The 14,111-nt window shown below is 52.5% G+C and overlaps 1 protein-coding gene across 3 annotated transcripts; it reads right to left on the minus strand.

Annotated features, from left to right (window-relative positions):
* Window positions 1-4,750: 4,750 nt before the first annotated feature.
* Hspbp1 (HSPA (Hsp70) binding protein 1) lies at window positions 4,751-13,443 on the minus strand. 3 transcript variants are annotated; one of them, XM_070000605.1, is made up of 8 exons: window positions 13,248-13,443; window positions 12,649-12,951; window positions 9,701-9,905; window positions 9,329-9,553; window positions 6,159-6,314; window positions 5,964-6,060; window positions 5,481-5,592; window positions 4,751-5,067 (listed from the first exon to the last, which is right to left on the minus strand). In XM_070000605.1, the coding sequence occupies exons 2-8, from the start codon at window positions 12,853-12,855 to the stop codon at window positions 4,993-4,995; spliced, it is 1,077 nt and encodes a 358-aa protein (XP_069856706.1). In that variant the 5' UTR covers window positions 12,856-12,951; window positions 13,248-13,443; the 3' UTR covers window positions 4,751-4,992. The 3 variants fall into 3 exon arrangements, with proteins under 3 accessions (XP_069856706.1, XP_069856703.1, XP_069856707.1); XM_070000602.1 differs by having other exon boundaries at window positions 12,649-12,954; XM_070000606.1 differs by lacking the exon at window positions 13,248-13,443 and adding an exon at window positions 13,052-13,071.
* Between the last annotated feature and the right edge of the window lie 668 nt (window positions 13,444-14,111).

Raw genomic sequence — 14,111 nt, forward strand, 5'->3', positions numbered from 1 at the left:
GGAGACCGAGTCAACGGGGTTAGTCTAGTGTAAGTCTTGGGTGCCTCGCACCTGCCACTAGCCATTGGTCGAGGTAAGCCACATGGTCAGTGCCTAGCCGAGGGAGTGCTTGCTTCTTCCCCCGATGGTGGGGTAGGAGAGTGGGGAGGCTCACTGGCTACTGTCTACCTGACTCTGCTCCCTCAGCTTTGACCCGCCCCCTTCCATCTTGGAATTCTCATTATAAAGTAGGCCTAGCTTTATCCCGTTACACAGCTGGATACAACTGAAAGCCAGTAGAATATTTACAGATGTGTAGAAAGTGACTGATTATGAGGGTGTGACCTACATGATCACTGTCAGTCTCAGAAAGCCCAGCAACATAGGGGTGCCATAAGTCTAAGCCTGTTGGGTCTTCGTCCTTCCCACTAAAGACTGACGGGGGTCTGAGGAAAAGTAAGAGGTAAGTGCAGGGCTCCCCCCCCCCCTTCCCCAGCCTCCCTCAGCCCAGGAGACAATCACACACAGCGGGGAGCCAAATCAAGCAGGAAGAAAACTACTTTATTAACAGAGAGCAGCCCTTTTTAAAGCCAAAAAGGAGCTGGTGGCTTGGCAGGGGAGGAAGAGGAACCAATCACTGTCAAGATCACACCCTAACATGCACCTAAGCTTCCAAGGGCTGGTTACACACTGAACTTAAGGCAAATTGGGTTCAGCCCACTCTAATCTCTCTCAGCGCCATCTTTGCTGCCCATGTGCCCTGCATATAAGCCCAAAGTCCAAAGAATCGGGCCAGTGCTTCAGTGCAAGTACTCTTGAGACCAAAGCAAGGAGTGTCCATGACCCAAGGAAGGTGACTGAGAAACTCATGCAGAAAGAGGAATTGTACCCTTTCTACCTTCATGTTCAATTTAGGCTCCTGGTGGGTTACATGACGCACTTCCCTGAGTTAGTGCTCAAAGCTTATCTTCTCCAGAAACACCCTCACAGACACATCCAGAAATAACATCTATGAGTGCTCTGTGCCTCTCTTTAGCTCAGTCACTTTAAACCTAAAATTAACCATGGCAGGGAGGCACTTCCTTCCGCAGCCTGCTCCAGGGGTGTGGGATCTTTGGTCTTCACCCAGCCTTTGGCTTTTGTTTTCCCCACCATATGATGTCACAGTTGTGTCACACACATGAGACCTGAGGGGCAGAAGGGTGACCCTTCTTGAAAAGCACTAAAGATGGTCCTAAAGTCTGGCTTGCTACAAGAGGCCTCAAAGGCTGAAATCTGTGTCCACCCTGTTAGAAACTGCATAGGTGTTAGAGGTATTAGAACTGGAACTAGGGGAAGGAAGTAGCCACACTTGGCTTTGAATCATTGTGCTCATATTTGCTAGGCAGCACTGTTTAGCTGAGCCAAACAAGCTCTTTTCTGAACTCTTTTCTTTTTTGGACACAGCATCTTGCCTCCTGTCCAGGTACACACCTAGATTAAAATTCATCTATTTTAGGTTTCCTGTTGCTGCTGAGATAACAGGTATGAGCCACCACACCCAGCTTCTTTCTGTTGAGATGGAATCTTTTTTTTTTTTGGTCTGGTATGGGGCCTGAACTCTGGGCCTGGGCACTGTCCCTCAGCTCTTCAGCTCAAGGTTAGCACTCTACCACTTGAGCCACAGCGCCACTCTGGCTTTTTTCTTTCTGCTTATGTGGTGCTGAGGAATCGAACCCAGGGCCTTAGGCATGCAAGGCAAGTGCTCTACCACTGAGCCACCTTCCCAGCCCCGAGATGGAGTCTTAAAAATTCTCGGGGGGGGGTGGGGGGGGGGAGGTGGCTTAGTGGTAGATTGCTTGCCTTGCATGTATGAGGCCCTGGGTTCGATGCCTCAGCACCACATAATCAGAAAAAGCCAGAAGTGGCGCTGTGGCTCAAGTGGTAGAGTGCTAGACTTGAGCTGAAGAGCTGAGGGACAGTGCTCAGGCCCAGAGTTCAAGCCCCACGACCGGAAAAAAAAAAAAAAAAAAACTCTCGAGGCTGGGAATATGGCTCAGTGGTAGAGTGCTTGCCTTGCATGCATGAAGCCACCCTGGGTTCCATTCCTCAGTACCACATAAACAGAAAAAGCTGGGAGTGATGCTGTGGCTCAAGTGATAGAGCACTAGCATTGAGCACAGAAGGCTCAAGGACAGAGCCTAAGCCCCAGGACTAGCAAAAATTAAAAAAGATTAAAAAAAAAATTCTCAGGGCTGGGGATGTGGCTTAGTGGTAGAGTGCTTGCCTAGAATGACTGAAGCCCTGGGTTCCATTCCTTAGTACCACATAAACAGAAAAAGCTGGAAGTGGCGCTATGGCTGAAGTAGTAGCGTGCCAGCCTTGAACAAAAAGGAGCTCAGGGACAGTTCCTAGGCCCTGAATTCAAGCCCCAAGACTGACCAAAAAAAAAAAAAAAAGGTAAGGTCTGGGAAGGTGGATCAGTGGTAGAGCGCTTGCCTTGCATGCATGAAGCCCTGGTTTCGATTACTCAGCACCACATAAGCAGAAAAAGCCAGAGGTGGCTCAAGTGGTAGAGCACTAGCCTTGAGCTGAAGAGCTGAAGAGCTGAAGAGCTGAGGAGGGATAGCACCCAGGCCCAGAGTTCAGTCCCCACGACCAACAAAAAAAAAAAAAAGACATCTGATCTTCAGGTGGACTCTCAATTTATCCCAAATAAACAGCAAACTGATTCAGAATTTCCAAGTGCTCAAATGTATCCCACATGTCAGGCTGTGAGCCCAGTTATCAAATGGAGCTGGCTTTAAAATTGGTCTAGGTCTGAGTTCTAGCTACACATTTGGCCAGGAATTAGCCATTCTGAGCACACCATTCTCTCTTGAAAAATAGCATCGCGCCAGGTGGCCATGACTCACAATTATCATTCTAGTTCCTGAAGAGGTTGAGATCTGGAGGTTCATAGCTCAAAGCCAACCTGGCAGGAAAAGTCCAAAGCAACCAGCAAAAAGTGGGGCTGGAGGTGTGGCTCAGGTAGTAGAGTGCTGGTCGAGTAAGATAAGCACACAGGTGGCTCTGCATTCAAACCCTAGTACTGCAAAAAAAAAAAAAATTAAACAATATGTCATAATATATGCTCATCTAGAATTACAACAGTACAAATCCTTTGTATTAATATATATGGAAAGTAAAGGAATCACAGCCAAGTAAAACAGGCTCTGTTGTGGAGTAGATACCAGCAGCAGTGGGTGATACAAGAGGGGGGGAAGCCGGGTGCTGATGCCTTACCATGGTAAGCCTAGCTTCTCAAGAGGCTGACATCTGAGGATTGCGGTTCAAAGCCAGGCTGGGCAGAAAAGTCTTTTTGCCCAGGAATTCTGGGCCTGGGTGCTACCCTGAGTTCTTTGTGCTCAAAGATAGTACCCTATCACTTGAACCATAGCAGTACTCCCAGGTTTTTTGGGGGGGGGAGTTTGGGTCAGTCTTGAGGCTTGAACTCTGGGCCTGGGCGCTGTCCCTCAGCTCTTCAGCTCAAGGCAAGCACTCTACCACTTGAGCCACAGCTCCACTTCCAGTTTTCTGGTGGTTCATTGGAGATGAGTCTCACTGACTTTCCTGTCCAGGCTGGCTTTGAACCGTGATCCTCAGATCTCAGCCTCCTGAGTAGCTAGGATGACAGGCTTGAACCACCCGCGCCCAGCTCATGAAAGTATCCTCTAATTAACCACCAGAAAACTGGAAGTGGAGCTGTGGCTCAAAGTGGTAGAGCACTAGTCTTTCACGAAAGAGCCCAGGAACAGTTTCTGGGCCCTGAGTTCAAGCCGCATGACCGACAAAAAAAAAGATTAAGGGTGAATGTGTTTGAAATAATGTACATGTATGAAATGCAACAGTGAAACTTGTTTGAAACTTTTTAAGAAGGATGGAACACAGTGACTTTGATCCAGGTATTTTCGTATGTATGGAAATGACATGAAACTCGCCTTGTACAACTCATATATGCTAATAAAAATAGCATTTAAAAACATCACCAGTCAAGAAAACTCTTAGTTGCAAATGACAAATCTCTTAACCACCCAACACTAATTTGTTACAGGAAAGAGGGCATTCCCCTCAAAGGTCTGTGAGGCTAGGTCACAAGCCTGGCCTAGACATAGTGATCTCCATCCCAACACTAAGAACTTCTGCCCGTCCCCTCTAGACGCCAGGTGCACCTGTTCCCTGCCCTGTCTGTCCAACACGACCCAGGACAGGACCTCTTCTATGGCCTGTGCTCACAGCCAGGACCACCCTCCCTATGTTCTGCAGCGGAAGTCACATGACTACCCTACTGCAAGGGATGCTGGGAAAGAAAATGGCTTCTAATCAAACAGGAGAATTCAGGGATGCTGGGAAGTCCAAATAAAAAAAAGCTGGGCACCGCTGGCTCATACCTGTAATCCAGGAGGCTGAGATCTGGCAATCACAGTTCAGAGCCAGCCTGGACAGGAAAGTCCATGAGACTCTTATCTCTCCAATTAACCACCAGAAAACTAGAAGTGGTGCTGTGGTTCAAGCGGTAGAGCTGTTGCCTTGAGCAGAAGACCTGAGGAACAGTGCCCAGGCCCAGAGTTCAGGCCCAAGTACCAACCAAAAAAACAAGAATAGGACCAATGTTCCCTGCACTCTCGCCCGACAGAGGCTGGAGGATGGAAGGCCACAGCACAAGCAATGCTTTTATTTTTTTCATCAGTTCCCCAGGTCCCTACCCTCACCAGCCCTCCCCCAGGGACCCTGGAGAGGAGGTGACAAGGTGGCAGGAGGAGGAGAAATGCCTTTATTGGAAGAGCAGTGCAGAGATGGGGAGGGAGAGTGTGCAGGGTGGGGTCCAAAGAGCCAGCACCATTCTCAGCACCCCTCCAGGGGGCTGCCCAGAGGTGCACTGGCACGCCCAGGCACTGGCCAGGCCCCCAATCCCTTGGGAGAGGACGCCATGGGAAGGAGGGGGCAGGAGGCCTGGGGTTCCCACAGGGAGAGAGCACAAGAAGCCACTTGGTTTCACCGATCCATGCTGTCGTCCGTGGGGCTAGAGAAACAGGTCTGTAGCAGCTTTTCGCAGAACTCCAGCTCCTCCTGGAGGAGGGTGAGAGAGGAGGCCTGAGTACAGAGGCCGACCACACCTCTGCCACTCAGACACGTACAGACCCACACATAGAACACATGTCATACATGCACAGATACACACTACATGGGCCTGTGCTTCCTCTGCCTCCCCACGAGCTCCTGGGAAATGCAGGCTACACCCCCATGCCCACGGGGGCCTGTCACCTGACAGGTGCCAGGAGAATGTTTCCCAGAGGGCCCGGTGTCAAAACTCAGTTCTCAGCCTCCCAAGCAGCTGGGATTACAGGCGTGAGCACTGGCACTCAGCTTAGTGTTTAACTGAATCCCCACCCACCCCCCCTCTGCACAGCCCAGGGCAGCAGTGCGTTATGCCCAAGTGGTGGGGGGAGAGAGCCCTGGGTGAGGCACCTTGCCCTCCCCACCTGGTACTCCTCATGCTGCTGCAGTAGCTGGCAGCGGTGGCGCAGCAGCTCCTCCAGGCCCAGCTCCGGCTCCCGGCATTCACGCACGCCCTGGGGGAAGTCTGTCACCAGGCTGCAGGGGGACATGGGAGTGGCCCTTAGGACAGAGAGGGCCTCCACAGCCCACTCCCACCATCCAGCCCCCACCGTGGCCCACCCCCCACCTGCACAGTGACAGGGGAAAGGATGTGACCTGTATAAAACAGGTGCCTGGCAGGGCTGACATAGCCAACACTCAGCTGCTTTCTGTGACCGCTAAACACCAACCTATGGCTTGGAAGGGGTAATGAAGACTTCCCTCCCCAGTGTGCAGCGTAAGCTGTGCACATGGGGTAAACAAGGCTGGGCAGTGCCTGCTCCCCTCTGGCCCCTTGCTCTCCATCCCTCACAGAGAAGGCTCTAAGTCCTCTGCTCCAGGCCCCCAGGCTGCTCCGGCCAGTGTACCTGCACAGGGCTCCAAGCACGTGCTCATGGAAGGGGCTGTGCTCCGTCCTCACCAGGGCCACCAGCTGCTGGACCATGCCCATGGCGCACAGCGTCCCTGTGGGAGGATAGCAATCAGAGGCCCCACGGCACGCCGTGTCCCCTAGACTGTGCCCACCCCAGCCCAGGCTGCCCACCCCAGCCAGGGCTGCCCACCTTTGTGCTCGGGGTGGCCCACCAGCAGGTTCTGCAGCAGGAAAGCTGACTTGACCTTGAGCTTTTGCACCTGCTGCTGCATAGCGCGCATCAGCACGGAGAAGCCATCCAGGCGGAGGAACTGGAGCAGCCCTGCCTCCTGCTCCCGGACCAGGCCTGAGGAGAGGGGGAGGCAGGGCCTTGAGGTCACCATCACCACCACCACCACCACCACCACTATCTCCATCATCACACACATCACACACATCACTATTACCCCCATCATAGTCACCATCACCAACAGCACCACCATCATTACCACCACTACTACCACCTTCTTTGCTCTCCATAGATCTGTGCTACCTATGCATTATCTTCTTTTGGGGGCTTATTTCTGGGAGGTATAGTTCATAATCCATTCACTGTCATTTTGAGATACAAGACTGCACAGTCCCCGCAGTCATGCAACTCTGGAACGCTTTTATCACGCTGGTACTCATTAGCAATTTCCCTTCCCCTCGCTCAGCAGTGCTGGACAACTGCATGGATTTTCCTGCCTGCAGTGACATTTTCCTTATATGCACTCATACAGCTGGGTGCTGGTGGCTCACACCTGTAAGCTACTCAGGAGCTGAGATCTGAAGTGAGGATCACAGTTCAAAGCCAGCCCAGGCAGAAAAGTCCCCATTATACTCTTATTTCTAATAAACTACTCAGAAAAAGCAGGAAGTGGGGCTGGGAAGGTGGCTCAGTGATAGAGTGCTTGCTTGCCTTGCATGCATGAGGCCCTCGGTTCAATTCCTAAGCACGACTTAAGCAGAAAAAGCCAGAAGTGATGCTGTGGCTCAAGTGGTAGAGCGCTTGCCTTGAGCTGAAGAGCTGAGGGACAGCGCCCAGGCCCAGAGTTCAGGCCCCATAACTGACCAAAAAAAAAAAAAAAAGCAGAAAGTGACACCATGGTTCAAGTGGTAGAGTGCTAGCCTTGAGCAAAAGTAGCTCAGGGACAATGCCAAGGCCCAGAGTTCAAGCCCCAGGATTGGCAAAAAAAAAATCTCTGTTAGGATTCCTTCCATGTCATGCCCTCAGCCCGGCCCACTACATTTCCCAGGGTAGCTGGTAGCCCCAAGCTCCCTGAAGACCTGAGCTCCTCTCTACCACAGAGCTCCCACCAGCATAGGTGGGCACTGCCATCTCTGCCCAGATCTACCTACCCAGGCAGAGTACCACCCTCTCTAGCTCTGGAGTGACAAGCTTCTACCTGGATAGGGGCAGGCCATACTGCCCACTCTCCCGTGGGGAAAGATGCCCTCTCCAATAAACCTCCTCCTCCTGTATGTGAAGTCTCCGAGTGGGTAGTGAGGCTGGAACCCTGGGCCTGAGTGCTGTCCCTCAGCTCTTCAGCTCAAGGTGAGTGCTCTACCACTTGAACCACAGCGCCACTTCTGGTTTTCTGGTGGTTTATTGGAGATAAAAGTCTCACTGACGTTTCCTTCCAGGGCTGGCTTTGAACTGAGATCCTGAGATCTCAGCCTCCTGAGTAGCTAGGATTATAGGTATGAGACAGCAGCACCCGGCAGAACTATCCTAGAAGTAATTGCTCTTGGATTCGATTTGATAGCTGAAGAAATGAAGACCCAGCAGGTCAGGCTACAGAGCAGGGATGACCTTTATTCTGAGGGCAATGAGAGCTCTGGAAGGCCTCCCTGAAGGGCAGGAACAGGGGAAGCACCTCTAGGACCCACGCCCCCAGGAACACCAGCTCATGGCTGGCTATGGGCCTGCTCTGCCAAGACAGACAGGAGGCACTGGTAAGCTTATACTAAGTACCTGACTGAGAAATGTGGCTGAGGAACATAGCCATGCAAGTTCAAATCAACTTAAATGTTAACAAACTGCCAGATGCCAAGTTCTCACATTGATTGTCCTAGCTACTCAGGAGGCTGAGATCTGAGGATCTTGGTTAGAAGCCAGCCCAGGCAGGAGACTCTTATCTCAATTACCCACCAAAAAGCCAGATGTGGAGCTATGGCTCAAGTGATAGAGTGGTAGCCTGAAAAAAGCTCAAGGACAGGGCTGGGAAGGTGGCTCAGTGGTAGAGCGCTTGCCTTGCATGCATGAGGCCCTGGGTTCGATTCCTCAGCACCACATAAGCAGAAAAAAAAAGCCGGAAGTGGCACTGTGGCTCAAGTGGTAGAGTGCTAGCCTTGAGCTGAAGAGCTGAGGGACAGCACCCAGTCCCAGAGCTCAGGCCCCACAACCGGACCCAAAAAAAAAAAAGCTCAAGGACAATGCCGAGACTCTGAGTTCAAGCCTCAGGACTGGCACCAAAAAACAAAACAAAACAAAACAGGCACGGTGGTTCATACCTCGCTACTCAGGAGACAGATCTGAGGATCATGGCTCAAAGCCAGATGGGCAGTCTGGGAAAGTCCATGAGAATTTTTTTTTTTTTTTTTTTTTTGTCGGTCGTGGGGCTTGAACTCTGGGCCTGGGTGCTGTCCCTCACCTCTTCAGCTCAAGGTGAGCACTCTACCACTTAAGCCACAGCGCCACTTCCGGTTTTCTAGTGGTTTATTGGAGATAAGAGTCTCACGGACTTTCCTGCCTGGGCTGGCTTTGAACTGCAATCCTCAGATCTCAGCCATTAAAACACAATTCTGTTACTTTTGTTACTGTATTTTATAGCAACTACTTAAAATGCCCTATCTGAATTGAGATGTACTTCAAGTGTAAGATACACAGCAGATGTTGAGGAGCACCAGAGCCCTGAGCTTCCATATGACCACCAGAAACGTCTCCAGAATTAACCAGGGAGCCCAAAGTCACTTAGAGCTCCCAGTCCCTCACCCTCTGCCTCTACTCTTGGCTTGGGTTGTGATCACAGCCCCTGCGCCTCATCTCCACCTCCCGCCCAGGCAGCAGGACCACTGTTCTGCAGACATATACCTGCTTTCCAGTGAAAGCCCAGGCCCAACCTGGGGCCCCACTTCTTCAGTACTGAAAGGAAACAGCCCATAAGCCACAAGACAAGGAACCTTCCCTGTGCCTCTGGAGTGGGAAAGTGTGCTGGACAGGCTGCGGGCTGTGGGACTTCAGAACTCTGGTACCCCACCCCTTGTGGCCCTGCAGGCCCCACCCCTGTGGCCAGCTCTGGCCCCAGCCCATCCCCCTGGCACCCCTGGGACACTCACAGGAGATGGCGAAGAGGGCCTTGACGCGTACCGTGTCGCAGGAGTCCCGGTCAAGCAGCCGTAGCAGCTTCCGCAGGGCACCAAGGCCCAGCACCTGCTCCTGGATGGCCGCCACATTCTGACTGCACGTCCCGATGAGCTGTGCGGCCCGCCACCGCAGCCCTGCCGCCCGTGCCTCCAGGTAGCGGCCCACCAGTAGGTGCATGCCCGACAGCTGGCAGAAATCTGCAGCAAACACCAGCGGAGAGTCACTGTGGCACCACCCTGCTCCTGGTGTAAGGGGAGGGGGACCTGGAGGCTGGGAGGGGCTGCTGGTGCTGCGGGTCCCAGGAGAAAGCCAGGCTGGGGACAGGGTACTCTGGGGATCGGTACCTGTGGCATTGTCCATGTTCTCACACAGGTCGGCCAGCAGCTCCAGGGCCCCCTCGCGCTCCTGTTGATCAGAGGCCAGCTCAGCTTCCCCCACTGCAGAGGGCATGGGCTGGGACAGCACCCGGAGGCAGCTCTTCATCTGTTCCACCTCCTCTCGCTGGCCCCGGAAGGCAGCTGACATGGCCTCCTGCAGCCACTGGCGCCTCTGCAAGGCAGGAGGAGGAAAGCGGTGGTTATGGAGGGAGTCACAGCCTTTTCCATCATAGTGTCTAGGCCGGAAATGGTGGCTCAAGCTTGTAATCCCCTTGGGCATAGATACCCCATCCAGCTGGGAATGTGGCTTAGTGGTAGCGTGTTTGCCAAGCATGCATGATGCCTTGGATTCGATTCCCCAGTAAACAGAAAAAGTTAGAAGTGGTGAAAAAGAGACTCCATCTCAACCAGTGGTCGGTAAGAGTGTTGTTATCCCAGCCACAAGCAGAGCACAGGGCTGGACGTGGTGACAGACTTCTGTCCTGTTGTTGCAGGTAGGCACCAACAGGAGGATCACAGTCCAGGCTGGCCCAGGCACAAAGCAAGATCCTATCTTGAGAATAAAAAAGGAGCTAGCAGAGTGGCTTTAGTGGTAGAGCAGTAGCTTTGCATGTGAGAGGTCCTGAGGTCAAACCCCTATACCACCCAAACAAAAGAAAAAGTGTCTAGGGAGCATGCATGCACCTTTTTTTTTTTTTTCTTTTATCCTGAGACAGGGACTGGCTACACAGGTTCATCTGAACCAATAAGCAGCCCAGGCTATTCTCCTTCATGCTCCTAAGGCTCAGCCTCTAGAGTGCTGGCATGAAAGTGTGTGTCACCACACCCTGCTCTTCAGGGTTTTTCTTTCTTTTCTTTTCTTTGCCAGTTTTGGGGCTTGAACTCAGGACCTGGGCACTGTCCCTGAGCTTCTTTTGCTCAAGGCTAGCACTCTACCACTAGAACCACTTCTGGCCCAAGGGCATCTTTTTACTCAAACTCTTCTTGGTCCTGAGCCAGACAGGCAGAAACTCTTATGGGGTGGGAATGCGGGAGGGAGTGACCCACATTCTGGTGAGAGAGCAGACAGGATAAGCAGACTACAAGATATGGTTCTGTAACAAGTACCATGGGATAAGGATGGGCAGACAGGATCAGGATGGCTGGGGTGGAGCTGCAGAATTAAATGAGGTAGTCTTAGAGAAGGTAGGTCAACTTAAGTCCTGTGTATTTCAGTACTTTTAATTTTTTTGCCTTTATGATTTTTGATACATGCTAGAAAAAAAGTTTAAAAAGAAATAACTTGATAATGTCTTGTTTGTTTACAAATGTTTTATGAAATTTTCACCAATAATAATCTGGGCATTGAAAAGAACACATGTAAGTCTGGGAATGTGGTTTAGTGATAGAGTGCTTGCCTAGTGTTCATGAAGCCCTAGGTTCAATTCCTCAGTACCATATACACAGAAAAAGCCAGAAGTAGTGCTCTAGAACAGTAGAGTTCTAGCCTTGAGCAAAAGAAACTCCTGGTTAGAGCCCAGACCCGTTCAAGCCCTAGGACTGGCAAACAAACACAAACACACACACACACACACACACACACACACACACACACACACACACACACACACAAACATAGCTGGCTGTCAAGTGGTTCAGGCTTATAATCCTAATTACTCAGGAGACTAAGATCTGAGGATCACTGTTCAAAACCAGCCTGTGGGCTGGGAAGGCGGCTCAGTGGTAGAGTGCTTGCCTTGCATGAATGAGGCCCTGGGTTCGATTCCTCAGCACCATATAAGCAGAATAAGCCGGAAGTGGCACTGTGGCTCAAATGGTTGAGGGCTCACCCTGAGCTGAAGAGCTGAGGAACAGTGCCCAAGCCCAGAGTTCAAGCCCCAAGACCGACAAAAGTAATAATTAAAAAAAGGACACATGCATGAAGCACATGTAAATGGAATAAGATTTATGAATGGAAAAAAAATCTTTCTGTACCTATTTCCCACCTCACTGTTAAAAGGTTCAATGACATAGTATATGTATAGATTAGCACCATGGGTTTAGAAGTAATCATTACATATAGTATCACTACCTGCCTTCAAAACAACTCTAGGTGTCTCCAACTGAATTTTTTTTTTTTTTTTGGGTCCGGTCATGGGGCCTGAACTCTGGGCCTGGGCACTGTCCTTCAGCTCTTCAGCTCAAGGCTAGCACTCTACCACTTGAGCCACAGCACCACTTCTGGCTTTTTTTTTTTTTTTTTTTTTTTTGCTTATGTGGTGCTGAGGAATCGAACCCAGGACCTCAGGCATGCAAGGCAAGCACTCTACCACTGAGCCACCTTCCCAGCCCCTCCAACTGATTAAAAAAAAAAAAAAAAGAGCAAGGTTGTGACTTGTCTAAGACAAGGTCATTGTCAGCCCTTGCAGAGCCTTAAGTCAAACTATGCACTGTACTTGTGTAGAGCCCCGTGAACTGGAAACTTAGAGCCACTTTAGAATGTTTTGCAATCCTTGATATTAACATCAATTTGCAAACGAATGAACTCAAGCCTTTAAAAGATTTAATAGACCCAAGGTCATACAGCTGGACAGCCCAGACTCCAAGTCTGTGGGGCCCTGGAGGGCCCTTCTATATTTTTTGTTTTTGGTTTTCCGTTCTTGCTTTGTTTTGTTTAACCAAGAGGTGATTCTTCCTCCTGGGACGGTGCCCTTGGTCCAGGGAATCAGACACTTGACCTCTGACCTTCAGCCTACATCATGACCCCATCCAGCCCAAAGACAGCTTACCAAGCCTCCCCACATCAAGACGCCCCAACCAGGAAGTCCTCAATATCAAGCCTTCCTCCCTCCCCCATCAAGCCACACTTCCCAAGACATCTCTATCCCCAAGACCTTCACCCCAGGCTTTCGGGCCCCGGGGTCCCAGTACGTTACCTCCTCGCTCATGGGCTCTGGAGGGGGGTCTGGCTCCTGAGAACCCGCCGTGATGGCCATTTGCAGCAGACCCTGCAGGTTGCGCGGGGGCCGGGGGTTGCCGGCGCCCCCCGCTGAGGAGCCGCCGCCCCCAGACGAGCACCCCTGAGAAGAGGCCGGGGGCAACGCCAGGGGGAGGCGACTGCCCCCCGAGCCTTGGTCTGCCATGGACCGTTTGTGAGGAAGGGGAGAAAGGTGATGGGGGGGGAAGATGGTCACCGCCGATAGCGCTCTGACGTCCTGGTGGGTCGACTTCTGGGATGTCTGCTGAAAACGTGGCGTTTAAGGGGCGTCTGGCGGCCCCCCACGACCCCAAACCACTCAACCCGCACCCCTCTTAACCACGGCCCCCGCCCCTTCATACTCAAAGCCCTAAGCCCCTCCTTCATTCCTAGCAACAGGCCCCACCCACTCTTCCTGGCAACAAGCCCCCCTTCTCCTGAGCCCGCGTCCCCGTCACTTAGCAACCCGCTGCCCCGCCTCCAAAGCCGCACGGTCTCCTTAGTGACCGGCGAAGCCCCTCCTTTTCGAAGATGGGTCCCCCGCACCGCAGGTCTTACCCGCTCGAGCCTCGAGCCGCCGCCGCGCCTAAGGAGAGAATCGCCTGCACCTGACTCTGCTGGGCGCCGCCATCTTGGCCGGAAGTACGCACGGCCTCATCCGGAAGTGCTACACACACACACACACGCACACTCTCACACTCCCCCGACTCGGCGACATTGTGGAGGTTGAAGCCGCTGGCCCGGCTCCTCCTGGCAGATACCGACCCCGCCCCTCCCGGCCAGACCCCGCCTCCATGACCACGCCCTCTTGCGGTGTCGCGCCCAGTCTAAGCCACGCCCTCTGTCCCCCTTTGAGTCCCAGCGAGCCCCACCCCTCTTCCTCATTAGTCTCCACACATGCGCAGGGTAGGCCCCACCCACACCCAAACTTCCCGCCCCCGTTCTAGGTCTTTCTTCCTCTCTGTTAGGCTCCATTTAAGCCCCGCCCCAGCGCCTAGCGCATCTGCCGGCTCCCGCTCGACCACACCCCTTTATAGACCACGCCCCCTCTGCTGCTCCAGCTGTGTTGTCTCCAGGCCTCAGAATTTCAAACGTCGACCCCCAAATTTGATTTTACTCCCACCTCCTGTTTGAAACTCCGGGTCTCACCTGACTTATTCACCCATAGGCATAGACGCTCTCTTTCTCAGCCTCAGTTTCCCCATTCATCAAATTGGGCGCACCTGATGACCTCCCAGGTGCAGAGCCGAGGGGGATCTGGAGGCCTGGAGCCAGGAAGCCAAATGTGCCAGAGCACCAAAGGCGGCTGGCAGGCCCTGTGTGCCCGGGGGCAGGCCTGTCCTGGGAGGGTGCATTGGGGCTAGGCTTAGGGAAACTGCATCTGGATAGAAGGTGAGGTCACTGTCGCAGAGGTCTGGGGTC

The sequence above is a fragment of the Dipodomys merriami genome, unplaced genomic scaffold (assembly GCF_024711535.1).
Source record: "Dipodomys merriami isolate MVZ:Mamm:240054 unplaced genomic scaffold, mDipMer1.0.p SCAF_57, whole genome shotgun sequence".
NCBI classification, from domain to species: domain Eukaryota; kingdom Metazoa; phylum Chordata; class Mammalia; order Rodentia; family Heteromyidae; genus Dipodomys; species Dipodomys merriami.

Bases quoted from the DNA above. Each gene is read 5' to 3' on its own strand.
- Hspbp1 (XM_070000605.1), bottom strand. From the start codon at position 12,855: ATGGCAGACCAAGGCTCGGGGGGCAGTCGCCTCCCCCTGGCGTTGCCC. The intron at 9,906-12,648 runs GTAACGTACTGG...CCTGCCTTGCAG, and splicing joins CAGAGCCCATGAGCGAGGAG to AGGCGCCAGTGGCTGCAGGA. The intron at 6,315-9,328 runs GTGAGTGTCCCA...CCCTCTCCTCAG, and splicing joins GGCCCTCTTCGCCATCTCCT to GCCTGGTCCGGGAGCAGGAG.